The sequence below is a fragment of the Vanessa atalanta genome, chromosome 1, assembly GCF_905147765.1.
Source record: "Vanessa atalanta chromosome 1, ilVanAtal1.2, whole genome shotgun sequence".
NCBI classification, from domain to species: Eukaryota; Metazoa; Arthropoda; class Insecta; order Lepidoptera; family Nymphalidae; genus Vanessa; species Vanessa atalanta.
In genome coordinates this window covers 8156372-8182151 of record NC_061871.1, presented here as the reverse complement: position 1 = coordinate 8182151, position 25780 = coordinate 8156372, and the positions used below count along the sequence as shown (strand labels likewise).

The 25780-nt window shown below is 31.1% G+C and overlaps 2 protein-coding genes and 1 non-coding gene across 4 annotated transcripts in view; all 3 read left to right on the top strand.

Annotated features, from left to right (window-relative positions):
* The window catches only part of LOC125072830 (syndecan), a 238876-nt gene extending 222230 nt beyond the window's left edge, over positions 1-16646 (top strand). Inside the window, exons 2-5 of one of the 2 annotated variants that reach the window (XM_047684673.1) lie at positions 10184-10364; positions 12127-12245; positions 12479-12605; positions 13465-16646. In XM_047684673.1, coding sequence (XP_047540629.1) covers positions 10184-10364; positions 12127-12245; positions 12479-12605; positions 13465-13637 — 600 coding nt within the window. In that variant the 3' untranslated portion in view covers positions 13638-16646. Of the gene's footprint in view, positions 1-10183; positions 10533-12126; positions 12246-12478; positions 12606-13464 lie in introns of both variants that reach the window. The other variant, XM_047683874.1, reaches the window with a different exon arrangement.
* A 1777-nt stretch (positions 16647-18423) lies between these two features.
* Trnal-uag lies at positions 18424-18503 on the top strand. The gene has a single exon. It is a non-coding gene; the product is annotated as a tRNA-Leu (tRNA).
* A 5564-nt stretch (positions 18504-24067) lies between these two features.
* Positions 24068-25731, top strand: LOC125064941 (hyphally regulated cell wall protein 3-like). Its single transcript, XM_047672261.1, has 2 exons — positions 24068-24154; positions 24277-25731. Exons 1-2 carry the CDS (start codon positions 24085-24087, stop codon positions 25683-25685), a joined length of 1479 nt encoding a protein of 492 aa, XP_047528217.1. The 5' UTR covers positions 24068-24084; the 3' UTR covers positions 25686-25731.
* The last annotated feature ends 49 nt before the right edge of the window (positions 25732-25780 follow it).

Sequence of the window (25780 nt, the reverse complement as noted above, 5' to 3'; positions counted from 1 at the left end):
GGTACTGTTTATCCTGTCTATTTGTATATTATTATGATACCCTGCGACATATGCACATGTATACATGTGGCACAATTACTCAAGCAGGTTCCCCTCACGATGTTTACCTCCATCGCCGTGCACGCTATGAATTATAAACAGAAATAAAAGTGATTTGGTAAATACAAACAAACAAAACAAATCATTATATAATACTGATTTGATTTGTAAAGATTCATAATATTTTGCTGCTAAAAATTCGTTATCAGCTATTTCATTTATCTTTTAAGACCGTTGGAGCCGTAAAACCATGATTTACGACTAAAATACGTCGTAAACCGTTGGACCCTCTAGCGTTAAAACGCAAAAATATAACGGACGAACAGTCAGGCAACACGACCGACAAACTTATTCGTGTTATTAATAAATCCGTGTATACAATACTGACGGTGTGTACTGTATAAATGACAAGAATATATATTTCGATATCCTGATTTTAGAAATAATAAACAGGATTACTTTTCTGTAAGAACTCGTTATTTTAAAATGCTTATCTTATGACTGTTATAATTATGTAGTCAATATTATCACACTCTGGATTCTATTTTGTTACGTGTTTTGTTTTTTTTTATTATTTATTTAATCTAATGTTAAAAATAAATATGATAATTCAAATGTTTTCTTTAAATTTAATTTGATATGTTGGAATTTGCCCGTTGTAAAATTTAGACCTAAATATTAAAAGGTTATTTTAAATAAATAAATGTAGTGGCTATAAATAACGAGTAATCCTGTTGATTTTGAAAACGACTTTTTACATTATGTTTATTATGTGAACCCCTAAATTACGAGGATAAAAACACTCTTACAATAATTCCTAAGGCCTTAAGGATTTTTTAACTCAAAGGCTTAAGGTTAAAAAATATCTGCCTTTCATGTTATGAATACTGAGATTTTCAAGAGATATGCTACAAGATGGGTAGAGAATAATATGTTCTCTACGTTTCAAATATATAATATACATGAGCAGAAAAAGCAACGACGAACAAAACACTTTAATTTTTGTCTTTCGACTTGTACATATTAAGGGAAGTACTAACTTACTTATTCATCATCGTTATACGAAACCATATGACCCACCATCTTGTAAGTTTTCAGACATACATATATTCCTTTTATTTTACGAAATTATTTTTAGTAGTAGAACTTTGTGAATACCTTTATTTACAGGCACAACCTATTCTACCGCCAAACAGCAACTTGGTATTGTTGTGTTTCGGTTTGTAAGGAGAGTGAGCAAATGTAACTATATTGTGCACTACTATGCACTGACTAGGATAGGAATTATTAATATTTCTTACAGCGTCAATATCTACGGGAGGAAGTGATCACTCTCCTATTTAAAAAAATGATAAGTTTTCGATTAGATCATTACAATAAGTTTCAACAATATACAAAGACTTACATGTGATATTCTAGTGAAGTGATATTTTATTTTCTTACTAAAAGAAAATAAAATATCACTTCACTAGAATATCACATGTAAGTCTTTTAGATTCTAATTACACAAGCCTATTCCCTGGACATCCATCTAAAGTCGGTCTCTTAGTTTTTTGTCCCTCATAGTTTTTTTTATAAGCGTCATAAACATAAATACGGTGTTTTTAACAATTAGTTCTAAATATTTGAACGAATATAATTTCTACGAAGGTTTTATAACTGTTGAGATAAACAGATTCCATTCTTAACTATGTATAAATTGTAAATAAATTGGCATGGTCGTTCCTTATATTATAAAGTTAACTCAAAATTGAATTTCCTAAACCTATCACCGAGGGGACGAAAAGGGGTCACGTGGGTATTATACAAAACGCTCCCGTTTTTAAATACGTACAATATATACTTTTTATATCATAGAGGGAATTGGCGTAAACTTTTATACTTAGTATACATTACCATAGAAATTGTCAGATTTTAGATTTCAGTAACTGACAGATGACTTACTTTATTAGAAACTGCTTTCTGTGGATAGCGCTAATTAGATAAACGATTTATCAGGGAGTTTTATTTCTAGTATATTCCAATGGCGAGTGGAATAAAGATAAACTAACCGTAGATTTAAATATTCCAAGCGCTTTGCTAATGTCTCTGCTATATTTATCATGCACAACAAACGGTTCATTAATATATTTTATACAAACCTAATGCAACACTATTGCTACTTATATCCACTTTTATTTTATTTAGTTTTCCAATATAAACTTTGCCGTTAATAAAAGCCTTTTTTCACAATTCATGATAAATACAGCACATTACCTCATTTCAGATCCGAACCAATAATATCATCAACCCTTGATGTCAATTCAAAGTCAAACTTTCAACAAATCAAACCGTATTATCCTGCTGCCATATGAATTGTAGTTTTTGTGAGCTGTTTGAGGAGAACAGGACCAATAAACCATTTTAAGATACATTGCTTTGCGATTAACGCATTGCGAGTGCAAGGAGCCTGAGAGTGTGCATGACTGTCAGTCTTCCAAATTTTTTCCAACTTACCTATTGGATAAATATCTTGAAAACATTTGATAATATGTAGAAAATTTAATAATAATTTCATTTAATTTATATTTAGATTTTTAAATTAACAGGGTTATTTTTATTACTATAAGTATTTGAAAGGGGATATTTACCATGTTTTTTATTTTTATTTGGTGGAGCACGATATTTCGACATTATCTACGACTGTCTTTTTCACGAGACTGAAGTTTGCGGGTAAATGTTGATAACCAAATAAAAATAAAAAACATGGTAAATATCCCGTTTCAAATACTTAATTTATAATTCCTGAAATACGTTTGGAAGTAGTAGGTGATTTCAATAGATAATTAAAATTATTTATTATACTTTGAATAAATGAAATGAGTTAGCTTCAAATTTTACTCATTCTTTGACTTAGTATAATTACCAAGTTCATTACTCTATACACTGTAATACTAGGTACCAAACTTAGCTTTACAAGGTTCTTGAAGTAAATTTTCTTTTCATATAAAAATATCGTTAGCCGAAGTCTTAAATTCTTTTTGGGTTGTAGCTAAACGTAAAATTTTTCCTCGAAGTATTTTATTAAAGTTCGTAAAAAATATTCGTGATGTTTTTATACATTTAATTAACCAACTTCTCATAAAATATCTCAATTATATTTAGTTTATATATCATGATTAAATTATTTATCGAAATTCAAATTTCCCTACTTTTAACATTATATCTTCAATATTAATAATAAATATAATAAGCATATTCATTATCTTGAACGTCCAATCGAAATGCCAATTTTTCGAAGGAAATTGAATCAAATTTACGAAATGGTGTAATATCTGAAAGTCTTGGAAAGGCGCGTCGTGGCCTGATTTGGGCTGTGAGGCTTGTCGGACTATTTTCCGAGCTATTGCCCCGATGCTGCCCGAGTGTTATAACTTATTTTTAAGACTACTTCAATTTTCTGTGCATTTCTTGTAAAATAAATAATAAAACATGTTTTTAATCAAATCAATTTTGAAAAATTCTTTAACTTACTTTCTTATTGGAAATAAAATTTAGTTTTATATTTTTATACCTCGTATCCTAGTTATCCTAAAATTATATTACAACTGAAAATTTGTCCTATCTATTTAGATACTTATAATATTTTAGCCAAATAATTCAACCAAATAGTTTAACTTTGCATCAATTGAATTTCATATTATATATACATATTCATAGTATTATTGGCAGTTATAGTTGAGGTATGTACCTATGCCATAATAATATTCTTATATGAATAGAATATTTTAAATGAAAATAATAGACAAAACAGACATTGTGGTTGTCTGTGACATGTCATCTTATTGGGACGGAATGTTCCTCGTGTACTTCTCTGACATGTATTTTATATAAAAATTTTTAGAAATACAAATATTATTATATCTTTTTATTAAATGAAAAGGTAAACAAAAACTGTTTTTACACAGTAGCAGTTTTATTTACAAAAAATTTCGTTATTTCAGCTATTCGAAGATAAAATTCATTACTAGAATTTATAATATAAATCTCGAAAAACCGTCGTTCTTTTGTTCATAAATTGTTTGATTGAAATGAAAACGTCTTAAAGGTTCAATGAGCAATTCTATAATTTTCAACAGGAGTATAATGTCTTCCTCAATCTCATCACACTTAAATTTCCTCCCGAATGGCGCTGGGTATATACGACGTTTTAATTAAGTATCATTAAACTACATAAATATTGCATAATATAAAACAAAGTTATCATACTAAAACATATTTAAATGTTATTGCCCGTTTTACGATTATTATAAACATCACCAATGAGTTTCATAGCAAATTATATCCATGTTTTTTTGATTTTATCTAACAGGTAAGTAAGGTAAGTAAAGTTATAGTAAGGTAAGTGACATTGATGTAAGAAATAATAACCAAACTACTAATTAGCAAAGATTTTACGTCCCTTGTGCCTACCGCTAAGAAGCAATACTTGGTATCGCTCTTACGGTATTATTACAAACAAACATAATTTCCAAACGCATGTCGTTGGCTTTTGTATCGATAATGATGACCATTAAAAGATACATGCAGACAGAAATCCATTACAATTAATCTTCAATCAGAACCTAACTAGACCAAGGAAAATAAAATTGTTGACATAAGTATATCTAGTACCATTATAAAATTGACTTCCGAATACATTTCTCTAACAGCTGTCAAGACTGACAAACAAACAGACATGTTGGCTTATAAAGGCATTCAGCGAAGCATTCAAGATTTATAATTCCGTGAATAAGGAACTTGTATTGTTGCCACAAATATTCTTTTCTACTCAAATATGAAATCCAGGGCACGAGAAAATTGCGCTTGTAGATCGCGGAGACTGCAGTTAATGTCGCCAACAAATGAGAAAAGAAATGTCGGAATCATAACTATCAAAAGGTCAACAGCTTTTATTGTTTCTTTGTTTCTAGTAAATGTATTTGCTAATAAAACATATAAGGCGTAATTAAACATTCGATCCGGACCGATTGCTACGTGAAAGGATAAGGAAAACTCCGGAAAAGCACCTCTGAATTTCAAACTCTCTGTTACAATTCATTTCAACATACAACACGAATAAACACGTGCGAAAATTCGTGACTTAGTGGCATGAACGGATGAAAATCAAAAAGCATCTGTTTCAACTCGAATGAAAGTTTATGTAAAACATTTTTATTTATACTTTTAAAAAAGGCATTAGCTTTTTTCTATTTTCTTATGTAATTAAATTGAGAACAAAAGTGAGAAGTGAGACGACGATATCCCAAGGGATCAAGATAGAACCTGCGACTGTCACATCGCTAGAATAATACGTACATTTTTTTATGGATTAAATTTTACTTTTTATAAACAACAGTTGTAAGACCTAAGTCGATAAGTTTATAATGTCTGAAGTAAACATTGAGTAAATTATATGGTCATGTGGGACGTGCTCTCTAAAGACCTTCGATTAATCAAGATAAGGGTAGGTTGAGACTTCAGACAACCGCGAGATGGCCTAGATTAAGAATGTTTGCTAATGGTTCGACCGAACCCCAACATCAATAACGATTTGTTGTAAGTTAGTATAACATTTAATCTCAATACCAAAGTAATTTTTGAACAAACAAATTCAGTATTATGTGTAATAATCATAAGAATAATATATTAATATATTTAACGTTAGGCATCAAAGTAAACAATTTTAGACGATACCTATCAAGTTTCATTAATCAATGTCAAAAAAGTTATTATTATAAGTACGTTCAATTTTTATTTCGTATATATAGTAAGTTTTCGGATTTATGACATTTAAGTAACATGTTCTGTATATTATCATTAATGATCTTTAGAATGTATTTTTTAATATATTAAATAATAAATAAAATGAATCATTAATTAAAACTATATCAAAAGTCAGTGAATTCCAAAGATTTACATTTGTATAATAATCGACGTTAAATTTGGGTATTTCTTTCGCTTACAATAAAACAAGATTCCAGCCGAAACCAAAAAATACAACCATATTTCACTGTAGCGTCGGCGTTAAGTTTCAGGCTTACAGATCAAACTGGAAAATTAACCATATCTAAAATACTACTATATACTTTATTTATAAGCTGTAGGTACTTGCTACCACAATTAACATATGTAATCAATCAGAATAGTCACGGGCACGTCCAAGACGACGACGTCACCACAAAGGGCGTGACGTCAACATTATCCGATTAATATTCCCTTAGCGGTCTGGATTTCCATTAAACTTTGTACATTTTAAACAGTTGCCTTTTGCGCCTACTTGAAAATTCATCGCATATTTAAAGGTTCCACAAAGAGCTTTGTTTAACTTTTTGAGCCGCTTTAAGGGACGTGAAACTCCCGGCACTACTTAACACGAAATACTTGTTTGACAGAACATTTTATCAGACATCTTAGCTGAGCTAACATTTGTTATAATAACTTATTAATTTATTTCTAAAATTATGGCTGAATAGAAAATAATATACCTGATAATAATAAGTTGTCATTTACGCCCAAATACTTTAAACCAAACTTATATTTGGCCCAGCCTTTTTTTTATACCGATTACTGAAAAACATAACATAACAAATGACATAATATAGTAACTTTTTTGAACTTTCAATAGAAATACGAATTATATTTAATGTGACTCACACAAACCATCACGCACGCACTCTTGCACGCACACAAACACAGACAGGGATTTTATGACGATATCAAAATTTAATTATGTTATGAATATTACTGATATAGAAAAAATGCATTATCGTATACTTTATTTAATCTGTATTAAACTATCGACATTTTTGTACAGATAAAATAGATCTGCCCCAAATTAATTAATACAAATTTTCCATGAACCCACGATCTTATTACATATAGGTATATGTAGTACTGTACTGTGCTATACGTAAGTGAATTTAATTAGTTACCTGCCCATTAATCTATTATTGGATTTCGCTGGACACAACCAACGAATGCTGCTTGTGCTCTAATTACAAACATACCCATTTACTCGTAAAAGTCGGGGGTCAGATAGATAGAACATGCGAGTCTCGATCACATCAAACCCGGTCAAACATTTATATTTCCATAAATAAAATGTATGTAGGTATATTATAAATAAAATTGAATGTTTGCATAGTTCCGCGAAGGTTACTGTAACAAGAATTTATCTTCTTATGTTTGTCCTTTATATAAATATAAACCCGTATTCTACCACTGTAAACCCGAAACGGGTAACTAGTTTGGGTATAAAAATACTTTTACTGATGTTATAATTTTTACATGTTTTTATATTCGACAAGAATATCTATGAGGACTTTCTGTCGATAAATTGATTAGTTACATGTATGTTGCTCATATCTACGGCGTAGCAATGCTACATGTGCAGGTTATGTACAATCATGTGTTCAAACATTAATTAACTAGATTTTTTCACATTTTTTTCATTTTTCATTTAGAATTATTTTGCAAAAATAAACAAATAAAGCAAAAAATATGTTTGCAATATTTAAGTTCAATTAATTGGTTCGAACGAGTTTGAAATTCACTAGTATATATAAAAGCTTGTAAAAAGCTCATCAAAATGCTACTGCTTTACAACCGTTCTGTTTTTTTTTAAATTTCGTGCTAACTCCATCCCTATAAGAGCAATTATCTATATCTTGTCTCCTGACGCTTGATTTATTTTTGCGAACAATAAGAATAATAAACAAAAATTTAAAACAATAAAAATCATTAGAGATTAGCTAGAATTAAACCCGCTACTGTTGGTAAATATCTTCATATTTTATCCATTGGGCCATCTCTACCCTCCAAAATCTTAAAATTTGTACCTAAATTATGATGTCATCAGCAAGATTATTTTATAATAAGCCTTAAATTAAAGTAACAATAGCATTTCGTTTAAACCAGCACGTATAAAGTATACAATATAAAGTAAATACAAAATCAGTAAAGAGATTCATTGAAATGAATAAGGCATTTCGGTATAGGGTCAAATCCGCATTATCCGGCCCAGATAAATATTTCTCATTAAGAACCGGTATTAAATAGATATAGCGAAGTAATCAGAAATGGGGATAAACGCGACGTGTTCGGGTTATACCTGGGGATTTGTACGAATTATGTAAAAACCAGAAATGGCGACCCGCAGCTGATAGAGATTTCCATCGCAAGCATTTTATGAGAAAAATAGCTTTTTGTCATCATTTACGTCGCATGAACATTATTACGTTGCTTCCTTACACTTCCTCACGTTTTCGCATGGCAGTCAGCTACGGAGATTAAGTTTCGTTAGTCTTTGTAAAGTAATAAAAAATAAATAATAATACAAGTTAACCCTCAAGATATATAAAAGTATATGCTCCGCAGGGTTTTATTCGCGTAAAACATTCCTACATTTGAAATGAAAAAAAAAATTGATATTTTTGGATTTCCAGAACTTCAGCTTTATTATATAAAGTATAGATGAAGACACTGAAAAATTTGTTCATGTAATGATTAATACAAGAACATCTAAATATACGCTAATACATTTTGTTACTATGTTATACGTATAAAAAAAAGATTGCATGTATAATATTACTTCGCTTCGCGCTAAGGAGTTTAGGTCAGACGTTAGGCATAAAAAATAGCCTATGTCCCTCCTTAGAGTTGAAACTTGCTTGATACCCAATTTCATCAAATTCAGCTCAGTGCTTAAACCGTGAAAGAGCAATAGCAAGACAGTCAGACTGATTTACTTCCGCATTTTGTAATATTGGGAGAAATAGAGCTTGAAATAAAACTTAATTAAAAATTACAAACATAGCTTTAATTCTAAATATATTGGTAGGTTTATTAATTTGGGAAATACTGTGTTTCTTATTATATTCGTATGAAATCAAAATAACAACCTGCAAAATTTCCACCGAGCCTTATTAAACTGCTGGTGCTTTTATATAAGTAACTTCAATTTAATAAGTATTTAAAAATAAATGTCTTGTTTTGAGTTGATTATGTCCAATTAAATTTTTCATCAAGATCATTGCAAATAATATGCACCTTTTTTAAAATTGCTGTATCAAATTTAATGAAACTTGTATGAAGAATTCATTTTATTCACAACTTTATGTTTATCGGAGCTAGCTGAGCATATTTTACCTTATGAACTAATTATAAATTCAACTATACTTTGAATTACTCAATAAATAGTATATTTTAGAAAAATATATTTAATATAAAATTAAATTATAAAAATGTAAAATATTTAAAAGAAAAGGCAAACAATTTAATTTTAACATAGCAATATTAAACGCTAACAGCGCACTCTAACGCAGGAGCCTGAAATTTCCTTGAAAGCCTTCAAAACTCAAACCCGGCATCTGTTGGCAAGCGGCGGGAACGCGGACCGCGTCAGAACTCCCTCCCCTTCCCACTACTCACGAAAGCCTATCGATCGTCTACCGTCACTACACAACTTACGCTAACCGAAAGGACACTGCCACAGCTTTGTAAAGCTATTAACATTAATAACAAACCTTTAGATCTAAGAAAAACCTTCAGCGATCGGACTTTCCTAGGTAAGAGATAGTTTATATATGCGCCTTGGACCATTGATCACTTTTGCCCATTTCACGATGACGTGGACAATCCCTCGTAACTACTATTTATTCCTGTTTTTTATTAAATTATTAGTTTTTATATGTATGCATTTGGATTCATTTCGTTTATTGTGAAAAATTGTGTCGGAATGGCTGGAAGTTTATTGTAACTTGATTGCATCAAATGCATATTTAATACCTTGTTGAACTTTCTGGAAATAGGTCGCTTACTCAATCTATAGCTGTGTTGACGTCAAAGTCGTCATTAAATCTTTTAACACTTTTAGCGAATGCTTTAGAGCTTAGAAATACAAAATTCTGAATACAATTTTATGTAAATAAAACTACTCATAAATTTTCAGATAAAAGAGATATATCTGAATTGTATTTTATTTACTATTTTTATTAATTACAAGTTTTGTATTTTTTCATCAAAACCTCATCCGTTTTGCATATAAAATTACCCAAAAGGGTTTTATGTAACCTATTTCCTCAATTAAGTTTTATTAATAAAACAAATATTTAATAAATTCCAGGAGGGTGCAACTGGCGTTCCGTCAACGGAAGGCGCAGTACACCAGCACGACGATCCGCTCGCATCAGACAAGGATCTGTTCATCGACGATGATGGTTCCGGTGTAGAGATCGACGAGAGCTCCGGCTCCGGGTGGGGTCCCGGGCCCGGTCCGGACGACGAGGACGGCCGCGCCGGCTCAGGTGACGCACCCAATGCGCCTGAGGATGACGAAGACTTCACTCTACGTACCACTACGACACCGGAACCGGTTGACTTCGATTCAGACTATTCGGAGGAGCATATGATCGACTCGGTTCCGGAGACCGCACCCACAATCCTGCCAGTAGACAAGTTCGATGTAGTCAGTCGTGAGTAGAGGCTGAAGCATGCCAGTTTTGTTGCCATTATTAGTTTCTTTATTTTATAAATATGGATTTGTTTCATTTCAACAGATTTAAACTTGTTTCATTTGAATATAATGAAGTAGTTAAACAACTCCATATTTACGTTCAAATTATATTTACATATGTATAGTATTAACCAGCAGACTATTATTATAATTTCTTATCTTTTTAAATCCGGGCTTGTTGAGTTAAAATAATTACACTCATTGGATAATTGGGCTAGTAGTCTGTGTTAGATAGAGTTACATTGCGCTATATATTATTTACATGGTGGACGAATTATTTAAATGATTTTCCAACTACATTTTAATATTGTAAAAATTATGTACTTATTGCAATCTTTGTTGAGGCCATATTGAAGTTTGTAATCGCATAGTTTTGTTGCCGTTGCGATATTAACACGCAACCAGCGCTGTGACCTTGATTTGTGTTTAATTATCATCAGCTAGTTAGTACAAGTTAACGTTGTTTATAATAAAGGTATAGCTAAAGTTAATCCTTCTATATTTCCCTATACGCTTAACGTAATAGTCCAGTACTGTTCTATTCTTATAAAATTAATAGCAAGTGTCAAATTAAAATAAAATATAATAACAATTTTATAGTCTCCAAGGAATTTGGTAAGTTTTAATATTATCAAAATGTGCATGGAATCATATCATTGTAACGGTTTCCGTGACAACTTTATCGTTGAAATAAAACTATTAGGTACGTTTCAAATTACAATGTAAAGACTTTTGTATTTTGCTAATATGAATTTTAGTTCTTTTAGTGACGTTCATACTTTATTACAAATGAAATCTTTGACTATTATTAACAATTACGACGATATGATTATTAAATTGTTATATTTATATAACGTACAAATATTATCCTTGTTTAAAAGGAGGATGTTAAAATTTCCTTAATTGATCAAGTGTTTTAATAATCACAACTGAATAGTTTTATTTCAAAATAACATTAACGAATTATCTCCATTTTTTTAATATTCCATTTTCAAATCAAATCTTCAGCATGTTTCGCATTATAGAAAAAAATATATGATTTGCTCTCCGGTGTGCCATTCACGTGTAATTTTCAATTTTTAATATTTTTTCTTATCACCTTAAATTTTTTGTCGTATCATGCTAATATTCCTATTCCAAATCCAAATTATACCTAACATCAAAAATACCATCAACAATAGTCTTCGTCATTCTATTAATATGATATTTTAATACTTGAAAAACTAATTACCAATAAATGAAATGTTCCGCTAACTTATAAACTAGACTAATACTGAAATTATACCGAATATAACCAAGAAACTAAAATAATATAATAATCTTAGCCTTTATAAACAATTTAATATTCCATTGGATCTTGGTAGGTATATGACTAGAATAACACGTGCTTCTTAAAAAAAAACAACAATCTATCAATTCAAGTTTAGTATTATATTATAAGCTTTAAAATCTGATAGTCCCAATTTAAAAAGGAACGCTTATCAATCTCTTAGTAAGAATTTATAATAGAAGACCATTTTAACTAAGTTTAATTATATATTTAAACGTTACAGCTCGTATATTATCTAAACCAGAGGAAGCGCCAGACACACGTGGATCTGGAGAGGAACAGTCCCCTCGTCCAGATCAGACAGACATTAGTATATCTGGGGAAGACATCAACCCACCTATTGTGAGTATATTCTACATGTTAATATAAAAACATCTAAACATTTTCTCTCTCAAATAATTTCGTATCTAATATGCCTACCATGTTTTGACATCAAACAAGCACGTAAAACAACTGCATGGTGGCGGGCAAAACCAGTCCAGGAGTAAATTTTTACGTGAGACAAACAATCGACGATCGGCAAACGAATGAGGGTGATAATTCTTTTTTTAACTTTATTTTATTTCTAATTCCAGGACCAAGACAAGTCTGGTTCGAACCTCGAACCGGAGTCGCGTCCGGCGGACAACGTCGTGTTCATCATGAACGCTAAATCCGAGGATCGCGCCACCAGCTTCTTCGCGCAGCCTGGAATACTTGCGGGTCAGTTAACTTTCGTGACATTGAACCATTGTTTTTATTCTTAGTACTAAATCAATTTTCAATTGAATGTTCATACTCAGAAACATTCAGTCATAAATTATACTGAGACTATCCTAGGGTCGCTTAACACATAACTTATTAAGTCATTTCTTTATTGGTTGAGTTTTTAACTCATAAGGTTGCTCAACCTCAATCACAATCCCAGGCTCAAACCACTCGTGGTGCCAATAAAATAATATTGAGTATTTCTGTTAAGAAATTCTAAGCAGCTCTAAGTTTGGAAATGTAAATGGTAGTGTTAACACTCCCGTGTCTCGGAAAGCTCATTCGATATTGCCTCGAACTTATATTTAGTCGTGTCTAATCGTCGTCCCATCGGATTATCAGAATGATGGAAAATGTAGAGGGTGTGTGTTTGCGCTTACACTATTCTTCTTCTTCTATTCATCTTCGATCATGTTTGCTGTTCTTCGTTGCGAATGACTGTCGTGTCCAGTGTAGGATTATGACACGACATCTTTACCACCCAAATTTAGTAAATACCTCAATACACAAAACATAAAAATAATCGTAAAATTTTTGAACAGTTCAAGGAAGTTAATCTCGTAGCTGTTATTTTATTACTTTGATTTTCAATATGCAAAATGAAATTGAAATTGTAGCAAAACTTATATTTAAAAGATTTCAACTAAGACAATATTTATCTTTGAAACAAAAATTCTGGTTTCAGCAAAATACTATACTTTATTACTATTGTACAGAAAAAAAAAACCTCATACTTAAATTTGTTGCATGGAAGAACTATTGGTAATCGTGTGTCATCCTATTATATTAATCATCAATATCGGTTACATTTCAGCTGTGATCGGCGGAGCGGTTGTAGGACTACTTTGTGCAATCCTGGTGGTCATGTTCATAGTATACCGCATGCGCAAGAAGGATGAGGGCTCTTACGCGCTCGACGAACCCAAGAGGAGCCCCGCCGCAGCCTCCTACGGGAAGGGTCACAACAACCGGGAGTTCTATGCGTGAGACCACACAGAACAAACTCTGCCACAAGTTTATTAAACGATACACAAAAAAGCATATTCAAAACGGCGGATAACGCTATTCCAAATTTAAATTCTGATATTGGCAGTTGCAACCCGTTCGCTTCGAACGTTTCTATAGTAATGTGGCTAAATTTGTTCTGTGAATATGGATTTATATCCAATAAATATATCAACATGTAAATGTACTGATTGTACTTTGCTATGTACAAACCATGTACGACCTAATGTTGTCTATTCGACATTCGAATTAATGGTAATTTGTATGAATTGAATTTTATCAAAATATCAATTTTAAGACCAAATTTTTAAAGTCAACTAGTTGTTGATGTTCATAAATTGTCCTAAGTCTTGATGTACCATAAACTGGACAATAGCAGCCAATGCGTGATCTGTTAAGAGTGAGACACAAAGAGAGAGAGAGAGAAAGAGACACAAAAATCTTGTTGTCGCATCTTTTTGTTTCTTCTAAATAACAGCTAACGTTATTGGTCAAGTTTAAAAGTGTTCGACGTGACCACGGCCAGTGTGTTTTGGACGTTGAGCAATACTAGTTAAAAGCCTTTTAATCGAAACTTAACGGGAGATCTTGTATAATGTTGTTCTGTAAAAAATAAATGTGCCATCCGCTTCTTTCGATTGTATATTTGCCAATCATATGTTAGTTTTACCTTCATCGCATAGATTATATTCTAACTGTAGCAGATAATCTATGGACACGTCCATATCTTGTTTGTCTATATCATGTATAAAGTTATTATTTGAAACCTCGTAAAATAAACGTCAAAAATAATGACACGTGTTATAGACATTTAATAAATTAATAAGAATTATTTAATAACATTTAAATTAATATCTTTAGTAATTTACTGAAACCATTACCTAATAGTACGTTTCATTTTACGAGGTTTGAAGATAAAATATTTAATTATAAGCGTAATTAATAAAATACACATATTACACATACTATTTGCACACGAAAGTGTATCGCCGATTTCTAGAAAATCATATCTTTCAGAACAGTGGCCATTGAATTGTAAACTGTATGCTATGACAATCTGTATGAAAACGACTTTAGAAATCTTTTTTGTGTTCCTTTAGTATATAAGTCTTTTGTAATTGTTTTTTTTATACTAACTATGTGGGGTTTTATCATTATTTTGTTTTATACTTTTTAATTAATTTTACTTATTGTAATTTAAGACGATTTTGTCGTGTCGGCTATGATTGAATAATAACACTTGTTATCGCCTTTTTGGTTGTATTTTTTATATAAAAATCATTTTCCGTCAGTGCGCAACGAATTTTTATTCCAATTTTCATTTCACGTTGATAACATTTCTTATACTCACTAAGAATTTTTTAAAGCAATTGCCTAATAATTTCTTTGCCAAGTTAAATATGACAATTCAGTCAATTAATTTATTTAAATTACATTTAATAGTCGTGTATCATTGATTATATCAAAATATAAATTAATCAATTAGTAATTTACGTGTATGTGTATGTATTTTTTAATGAATAATTATGAAAATTGGAGTACGATTCGGACATATTGAAATAATATTGCTAGATAAATAGTGTATCGAGAAATATTGTAATCTAAATGTATTCTCAAATACTAACTGCGTTTAAGGTAATTATATAAGGACAAATATACTAGTATCAGAATACGAATGTTGCAGTAGTATTAACCGTACCAGCAGATTAAAGAGTGGGAGCAGGACGGCGTATATGATGCGCTCTGTCACACTTACGGTGACGCCATAGTGACGCTCCGCACTTATAATTATTATATTACAATACAATTGAAAATAATCCTAAAAAACTAAAAAATATATGCATTATATCATGTATGTATATACCATATTACTGATATTTGTTTTTAAAATACTATTAAAACACTATCAATGATAAGTCATTATTTTATCACATCGTAAAACAAATGCAGAAAGGGATATGACCACCTTCATTCTAATATTCATATGACAGCGAGTCTCTTATAACTAATAAAAATCAAAGCGATCTTTCTTTCATCATTTTCTTTAATACATTTTAATTAATAATCTACACGACGATTATAAACAGATGCCAGATACACTACAAAATAATTGTTTACTTAAAACGCAGCTAGTATTCGTATATCTGCTAAAAACATTCCTCTGCGAATACATTAAAAATTAATATCCTAAAATATAATAGCTATGACGCTCACTTAGTGTAAGTATCTGTACATTATAATTGTAAATTCTTTTAGATCTAATGCTACTAATTTATACAATAACATAGTAATTCAGTAACCAAATATTTTTTTCTTTTTCAAAATAGTCCATTAAATATAGCAGAAGCTTATAGGTTTTTCTTTTTTAAATTAACAGATAAAAAATAAAATCAATATTAAACTTGGCTAATTAAAATATATGATCTGTGTCTATTTTATTTTTAATGTTAAGTGTTCTGTGTTTTATCACATAAACCAAGTTTGATAGGTTATTAATATCAAAGCGCAAAAGTGACGTACTGCTTTTAAAAAATTACAAAACTCTCTGACATTTCATTGACAACTTAAACTTATGATAGAAATTTTTGGCACCGATACGTCTTGACAGCAGTTGTCAAACTTTCTATTGCGTAGACGCAATTTAAATCTCACAAATTAAATCAAACATTAGTTTTTGTTTATCTCTAGACAAGCTTAAGTTCGAATAAATAGCGAATAAGTCCGTCACTTTTGTCCTGAGGTATCTGGGGCAACTATTGTAAGCAATGCAGTGCCAATGTTATGCAAACTATACGTTGCGTGTAAAGTCATTTTGCATTTAAGATCACGCGATTCATGCTATTTTTAAATAACAATGGCATGGGAATATTTTATATCCAAATAGACATATTTATTTTTGCTCAAATTATTCAACCATGGACAATTTTTAATCCGTTTTTTTTTTTCATATTTTATCTGAATATTTGAAAATGATTTTGTAAACTTTTTCATTTTTGGCAGCTTTTTAAATTATATTTGAATATAATATAAAATGTATGTTGAATTATAAATAATCTATGAAAATCTTTTGCAGTTGGTTTAAGGGTTTATTTCACAAATATATAAATTCTGTATGTTTTCAATATGTATAACAGAGTTTAAAATTATTTAATACAGCTTTGAATGGTGCTTATAATTATTTTATTACAATGGGTATTGAAATAGAATTTAAGAAATATTTCCACGAGGTAACCTTACTTACCTTGAACATTTTAACATTTAATATTTTACCAACATGATATTTTAGTACATAGCTCACCTGCGGGCTCGGACGGACGCATTCGATGATTGCCAAAACGATTGTCATTAAATCGGTCACGTGACATATCAAACCCAGCGCGTCATTTCTATACATTTTGATGTTTTCTACAAACGAATCCGTAAATCAATATGTTGCTTGTCCGGACCCACTGAGTCATTATCATTAAACTTATCAATGGTGAAATGAATCCTTAATATCTAATATTATTTTATAACAATGACTAATGTTTTCGATTAAGGCTAGATTTAGGGTAGGCATAAATATATCGATGTCCACCTTGTAAATAATGCTCCTTTACACTTAGGTAATTATACAGGTCATTATGAACAAATTGTTGTTTTATTTATTTTTTTGCAAACCTTCCAATACGATTAATAACAGCAAAATATAAAAATGAATATCTATCACAATATCTACATGGCAGTCGAGTATTTTATTTAACATTAAATAAATACATATACTTAAAATAAATTGTTTTGTTATGTTATTTCAAGAAGTGTTATTGACACAATAAACAAATACATTATTCAAAATATTTTTCAAACTTAACTTAATTGAGGCTATGTAACGGAATCTTTCAACGTGATCTTCACCATCTTCAAGACGCCTGACGAAATTGAAAATTACAATACAATAAGTCAATAATTTTGTCCTAGTATCCTGACCAAGATATATAAGGGATAACAAAACAAAATTGACAAAGATGTATTACATGTTGCCTAGAAACCATCCTCATAGCGTCGTTAAAACGTGTTATATTGATGACAATGAACATTTGATGTTTGTAAAGATTATATATCTGCTTGTCACTTAGAATAATACTTATATTCACCTAAGAGGTATACTAAGGTAAATGATTAAAATGATATTTGAAAATGATGTACTTTGTGTCCTATCTTTCTGTTTTTCGGTACGTCTTTAATGTTATTGGTAACGTATTTAATGGATGAATTTTATTAAATTTAATCCGAGAAAAATATTTTTTACTGCAGTTTTTAACGGCTTTTAACACTGTCCACTGATATAACTTCCTATAAAGCTCTATAGGGTATATAAAGGAAAGTAGATATATCTTCCTACTTATATATTATATCGTAACTATCATATTTTAAACCTAAGTATTAGTAACAGCTCAGGTGTCACGACTTAAAATGAAAAATGTCGTAATTTTTTTTTAATTGTACTATGTTAATAACGTTTAATTTTATTACAGTTCTTCTCTTAAGTTGTACAACTATAAATATATACTTGTACAACTTAAGAGAAGAACTGTAATAAAATAAATGTATTTAAATTGTTGATGTGTTATCAGGAACCGACCATCGTTATATTCATAGTTCTGGAATATGATATATTCAGAATTATACGATTAAGCTATACTTATGTTTTAAAGTCAAACTAAGTGTTGCCGTGATTTTTTAATAACATAATAAATTGCGATACACAATTTCACTCTTTCGTAATGTAGGCAGCGTGGCCGAGTGGTCTAAGGCGCTGGTTTTAGGCACCAGTCCGAAAGGGCGTGGGTTCGAATCCCACCGCTGTCAGAAACTTTTTGAGGATTTAATTTTTGATGTTATATAAAAAAATACTAATTAAAATAGAAAATGTATTTTTTTGTTTAGTAAAGTTTTATTATTTTTTCTATCTAAGGGATTTTTTTTTAATTTATTTAATTACATGTTATCTAGGTATAAGCAAGAATTAGCAAGATTTTTATTTGTTTTTTAAAAATAATAAATGTCAACCAGAACTATTCGCACACAAAGCTATAAATATAAAATAATTAATTATCTACGAATTGATTGCTAAGTTGTATCGGTTCCTCCAATCAAGTTTTAGTAGGTGAAACGGTTTTTTTTTCATGACTCTAATTAATCGTTGTCAAAAACATAATCTTCATGTTCAAGAAATATTAGCATAAAATACAGACTAGCGACATACAGATAAAACATCACTTTAATTTTAACTTATCACTCCTGTAATGCTTTTGCGGTTGGACTTGCTTAGTTAATAAAATGTAATAAATAAAATTGTAAGTAATTAAATTCTGCTAGTGTCATCAATCATCTTAGTTGAAAAAAATACATTTATGTTTATAAGAATGATTAAATTATGAGGTTTGTCGAAACTAGATTAACCTTCTCGTGGTTTAACGTGAGCTCAAGGTCAATGTTTGAGGCATCAATAAACAAAATCCGGGTAAACTTAGGTGTGAATTTGCAACAAGAGATGCTACTATAATATTATAAAAAAAAAACGATATTACAAATCAAAAGTCACTAACGGTAAGCGTTATGCGTAGGTATACCGGTTAATATTTTTATGTTCTTCATTCTACTATCTAATATTTTATTACAAAGAGTTTGTATATTTTTTTCGGATTTACGTAATTTTATTATATTAATAATCTGCGGTAATTTCATATTTTTTAGTTATTCCTTTCAGGATGGAACAGGCTACATAGTTTATTTAGGTAAATGATGCATATTTGTCAAGTTATCACTTATTGTTTCAAAGTCGTAGAAAAGAAAATTATTGGTCTGGCCGTTTTCCAAGCGAGTGCTTTCAAAAATTATAACATATATGTACTTATGTATAGTACACGAAATAGTTGTATCAAAGATTTATCATTCATGGGTAAGTTACCATTTTTATGTTTAAAAAAAGGAAAAAGTAATAAACGATAAACTTTGAATTGTCAATTTGGTTAAACACGAGCGAAGCCGCGGACGACAACTAGTGTCATTTATATGTTTATGACTCTACATTGACATTAACCTGTACGCGATTAGCGACAAATAAAAAAATCAATTTCACCTTACACTTTTTTAATTCTTTGAAAGGATATTTTTTGCAATCATTAGAAAGAAAAAGTTTATCTGAGCGTTGACAGTGAAAGCAATTTATAAATTGATATACTAAGATTAATGTCGGCTGATTAAAATCTCTTATAATTATTTTTGATACTAGTTTCCTTTCTATTATAATTTTATTTAAATAAAGAATGGATATATCAAATATAATGGTTTATTTATGGTTCTTTAAATTTATTTATGAAGTGTGTAATGAAATGATTGGTATATAACCTTTCTCGTGAATCTTTCGGTCCATTGGTGAAAACCGTAGGAAAATCGGTTTAGTCATTTCGAGATTATCGCGTATAGGCAGACGCCGCAGGATACTTTGGTTTATAATGTGTAGTGACTATAAAAAAGCAACTGTTTAGATGTTGAATTATTTTTACATTATTCTTAAATATGCCTTTTTTTATGTGATAGGTGGCAAACGAGCGGGATGCTCACCTGATGGAAAGTGACTACCACTGCCCATGCATATCTGCAACACCGGGGAGCTTGCAGATGCATTATTGTTATTATTTCTTACATATGATGAGTTTTCACTATAGTTATTCAAAAGAATTGACGTTAAAGGTACTACGTTCAAGCATGCAACAATAAACTGATTATTTAGGACAAAAATATTACCTAAGATCGGACTGATACTTCTAATATTATCGCAGTCAACCAGATATATAATTGGACAATACTTCACGCCCTAACTGGGTCATATTATACATAAGTACGCAAAATGTGCTAAGTCTATCTGTTTGTTACGCTTTAATTTCTTAACTACTACGATAATCATGATATTTTGGATACACGTCATCAGGGCTTCAGAAAAGGACCTAACACCTGACTAAACCATGAGGGCGAAGCCACTTGCGGCGGCAGCTATTGATATACATATTTGGAATGTTTATTTTAAATAATTAAAATGTAAGTAATCATTTAAATGTAATAAAAACTGATGCTAATTAACTTAATTTACTAATGAATTCATCTATATTCGTTTGTGATACCTGTTTGATATTTATTTCTAGAAAGGTAATATTCTGTTGCTAGGCAACGGTTTTAATTAATGCAATGTAGTTCAAGAAAGGTAGACGTTTGCGAAACAACAACATCCTTATTGTTATTTTTTTAAATGGATGGTTTGATCGATTGGCTAGTGTATCGAGCTATAGATCCCGAGTGTCTCTGATCCGTTTCAAAACTCGCTTTAAGGAAATAAAGGTTATTAGATGCATTCGTCAAGATATGCTAATCCAAAGTAATCGTTGCAGTTCAGCCGTTTTCCTATTCTACTAACACAACGATCCAGTTGCGGTTCCGTCGAAGTTCAATCGGAACATAATCGGGACCGTATAGAACTGACATAAAGAAGTATAATTGGCCCTCAGTTATGATTAAACGGAGTTTTATTTTTATGAGATATTTCTCAAGTCGAAGATGTATCGGAATAAATCGGGAATGTATCATAGCCATTGTTTGTCAGTAGAATTGGCCCCCAATTATATCCTGACATTAGAAAGTGGACGAAGTTACACACATGTATATCGGAAAGCACTTACAACCTGATTAACTCTTTAGTCAAATTAATAACAGTTACAGATTTAATATCTTAAAAATACAAATCAATGAATTAAAAAGTTAAAAACTATAAAATTGACATTTATTATTTTATCCATCATGTATCATTTAGAGAAACCATCGAATTTGAGTCCGTCAATAAAAAAGCACTTTGAATTTAGCCTCCTCACTTCTACCAAAGTCGTTTATTTAAAACATTCTTCTCATTTTTTAATAATTTACGAGATAAATCTGCTAAAGTATTAAAAAACTGAGTTAAATGATTTTGATTATAACTTGAAAACTGATGAGATATACTTAATAAATATTAAATATAAAGTAGTATGAGAAAATATTTACGTCAACAACAAATAATGAAAATTTTTTTGGTAGTCAGAATAGGCTGTATAATGTCATACCATTATATTTAAATAAATATTTTAAGGTGTTATATTGAAAAATATGCGCATATAATTTATTTTTATTTAACAAAATATTATACGAAATTATAAAAAGCAGCATTGAAAAATAAAAAATAAAGTCGATAAATATTAATAGAAAATTAAAATATGGAGATGTTACTTATATTAAAAACTAGTCGTAGATCACGACTTGGTGTATTCTAAAAGTAATTCTTAATTTAAATAAAATTACTTTAAAAAGCATATTAGTTCACAGAATACAGAATCATAACGATTTTCGTTAAATGATTCAGCTTAATGAATGATTAATAAGATTTATAGAAAAACTTATTAATTAATGTATACATCTTAAAAATATATGTTTTATAATGATCGAGTTTTATGTGTGAATGAGTCTTATAATTACAGGCTCATTAAATAGAATATACCGGTAATAATGGCATGGTTAGTGGCGCATTGATAATAATGTAAGGAATGGTTCATTTTTATTACACTAACAATGTCTGTGAATTATGGTGACCACCATCTTAATCATAGCATACACGCTTGATTTTCTTGGTAGTAGGGCATTGTGCAAGCTCATCTGGATAGGGTAGCAATGCTTATTATTATTGTGTTCCGGTTTGAACGCTGAGTGAGCCAGTGTAACTACAGGAAGAAATAACATATAATCTTAGCTCCCAAGGCGTCAACCTTGGTGATGTAAGGAATGGTTAAAATATCTTACCGCTTCAATGTATATGGGCCGTAATAGGTGACCACTTACCATCAGGCTCATTTGCCCTTCCGCCTAACAATGAAATAAAAAAAATCTAAAATAAAAATGAATTGCCTCCTTACCGTATCAATTATGGAATAGTAAAACGGTAGCTCCTAAATTATTTCACCGTTGGTTTCGCGAATTCGATAGAATTTGAAAAAAATGAGTAAATCCTACCGCCAACAGAGAAAGCTTTAGTAATTATTAATTTACTTTATCTCTTATATGGAAAAATTGTTCTGATTTTGTTGTAAGTCTAAATTTTTATAAACACTTTATGTATCTTGACTTTTACTTAATATTAATACCTAAATATAGATAAAAATATATCTTAGAAAATAATTATTAGTTATAGACTAGGTCAGAATTATCGAAACTCTGTACGGGTCAAACTACAATTTTCTATGACGCGCTCGTGTCTATGCCCTTCATCGTTGGCCGGTAAACAAGGCAACAAACAACATTAGTAAAATATTAAAAAAAAAATAGGTATTATTCGAAGGTCAATTATACAAGCTATGCAACTTTTTAATCGGGTAATTCTGACTTATCCTTTTAACATATAGGTATAATGATGTATAACAACTATTTCTTTTTTACAAATGACATGGCACGATATACTCCGAAAGGTAACCAACCAACTTATTTGATAACTACTTATATTTTTCCTTAATATGTACCAATATTTTATTATTTATGTACTAATTTATCTCCTTTTTTAAATGTTTAAATTCATTCAAAATATTATTATTTTGAAATAAAGTTTTTTCATTTAGTTTTATTTATTGATTTTATTGAGATTGAGGATATAAGTACCGTTTTTTTGAAATTATAAAAAAAAAATCCTATAATCCTGTCGTGTAATATTAATTTAAACTATAATATTTATACTACGAAAAAATAGCTTCCTTTAACTAATTAAATATAAAATATAAAACATACATATATATAGGTGATATAATTTTATGCTTTATGTAGTTGATAATTTGGTGCTGGCTCCATTAAAAAGATGATGAACTTTTTAATTTTAAATTTATCTGTCAATTATATTAAGAAATTAGTAGCAGTTAGGCTGATAAATGATATTTGATAAAAATATGTAGAATTTGTAAAAGACATAAACTTTTAATAAACGCTAGATTAAAAAAAAATATTTTTAGTATTTTCTTTTTTAAATTCAAGTTTAGTTTCTACTACACAAAACTTTATTAACATCTAATATTTTCTAAAAATAATCCGGGTCATTGCACTTGCACCAAATTATGTATCGATTCGATCATGCAGCATCGTATCAACGTCAACATATCATAAAAAATATCTGAAATCGTTCGCCAAATCTTGATTCAGAACTTGCCAATTAATCTACCGTAACCTATCAACTAAATTTACGACTGCGAACGACTTTTCTAGGTGAAGTTCGCGACTTTTAGGCCAACACGGAGGAGTGGTAAAGCGAGAATGGTATATAAAGTCGGAGAAATGCTCTCTCTACATCCACTCAGCTTAGAGATCTCGTATGATCTAATCTTGCAACATGGCAGCCAAGTTTGTAGTAGCCTTGACGTGTTTCGCCCTTTGTCACTCCAGTCCAATCATTTTGAATGGTGAGTAATTTTAATTAGATTTTATTTTATTTTTATAAATATAAAGGTATTTAAATATATTCATTAAATAAACATTAAACATGTATAATGAAAATAATTAATTTCAAATGTTTACCTTACAGGTTATTTATATCGCGACGGACGCAACTTTGCGACCGGTCAAGGCTACACAAATGGCTATGGCGGACGAGCAACGGGTTCAGCGACAATTGAAGGTGGTGCAATTAATGCTTATGGAAGCGCATCAACCGACGAGCAGAATTTCTTAAACAGAAACATTGGCTACGGCGAAGCGTATCCTGGTCAAGCGATCGCAAAAGCTGAAATCTACGATTCACCTCAAGTTCCTGTTTACGGATCAGCCAAAGCTGAAGCCCAAAACATGCCAACTTACTACGCTATCCCAGCACCTGCAACTATTATGTCTTACGAACAAAACTTCGAAGTTCCCGCTGAAATAAGATACACAATGCCCGCTAACGGTGGTGTTTCTGCCGAGTCATCTGCTGTACTTAATGGTAACTCTGAATCTTCAATCACTTCAGCTAGGACCGATGGTACTGGTGCCGCCGAATCTTCTGCCAAAACCCAAGGCATTGGTAGCTACGTAATTACAGCTTCTAATGCAAAAACGGCTGGAAGTTCAGGATCTGCTTACTCTGATGCTAACAACGCTCACGGATTAACCAACATTATGACCAAAACCGACGGATTTGGCTCGGCCTTGTCAAAATCCCAAAACGGACTTGGATTGACTTCGGCTGAATCTCAATCAAACGGTGGTTCTGCTACTTCTTCGGCCAAAAACACTGTCGATTCCATTATTGCAACAGCTAATACTCAGGGTTACGGAACTGCTTCCTCGAACATCGACACTAGAAACATCCAAAACGTTCACCAGAGAGGAATCCATTGGCGATTCGGTACTGCTTTTGACACTCCTTCTGGTCAAGCTCACGCCACTAGCCAATCTCATGGAGGTTCAGCTAAATCGACTGCCCAAACAAATGGTTATGGAACAATCCAATCCACTGCTGATACTCAAGGTTACGGATCTGCTGATGCAAACGCTAACATGAATGGAATTGGCTATGTTCATTCTGTTGCCAACAACAATGGTCTTGGTTATGGTTCCGCAAAGTCCACCGCTAACACAAATGGATACGGTTCAGCAAACTCCATTGCCAACACAAACGGCCTTGGTATCGCTAAATCTTCAGCTAACACTCAAGGAGCAGGCTATGGTAACGCAGACGCTCGTGCTGACATTAACAGCGCGGGAACTATTACCTCTGCTGCTAACACTAACGGATACGGAAAAGCCACATCTACAGCTAATACTGACATGGGTGCACTTCGGTATGATGGAATCTACGGTGGTTCTCGAACAATTGCTAATGCTCAAACTTCTGGACAGGGCACAGCATCTTCTTCCGCTAGAACTCAAGGAATGAACGCTGCCTACAGGGTAGTCAACACATCTGCCAACAGCTTTGGCCACGGCACCGCTCAGGCTAACGCTAGTGCCTAAAGAACGTTAGTTTTTACAACAAAAAGCAAATCACACCAAGACGACTTCAAACAACGACAACTTCTTAACTTGTCTTGATGTTTTTGCCTTTACTT

Coding starts and splice junctions, on each gene's coding strand:
- LOC125064941 (XM_047672261.1), top strand. CDS start 24,085: ATGGCAGCCAAGTTTGTAGTAGCCTTGACGTGTTTCGCCCTTTGTCAC. Junction 24,155..24,276: donor CAGTCCAATCATTTTGAATG/GTGAGTAATTTT, acceptor TTTACCTTACAG/GTTATTTATATCGCGACGGA.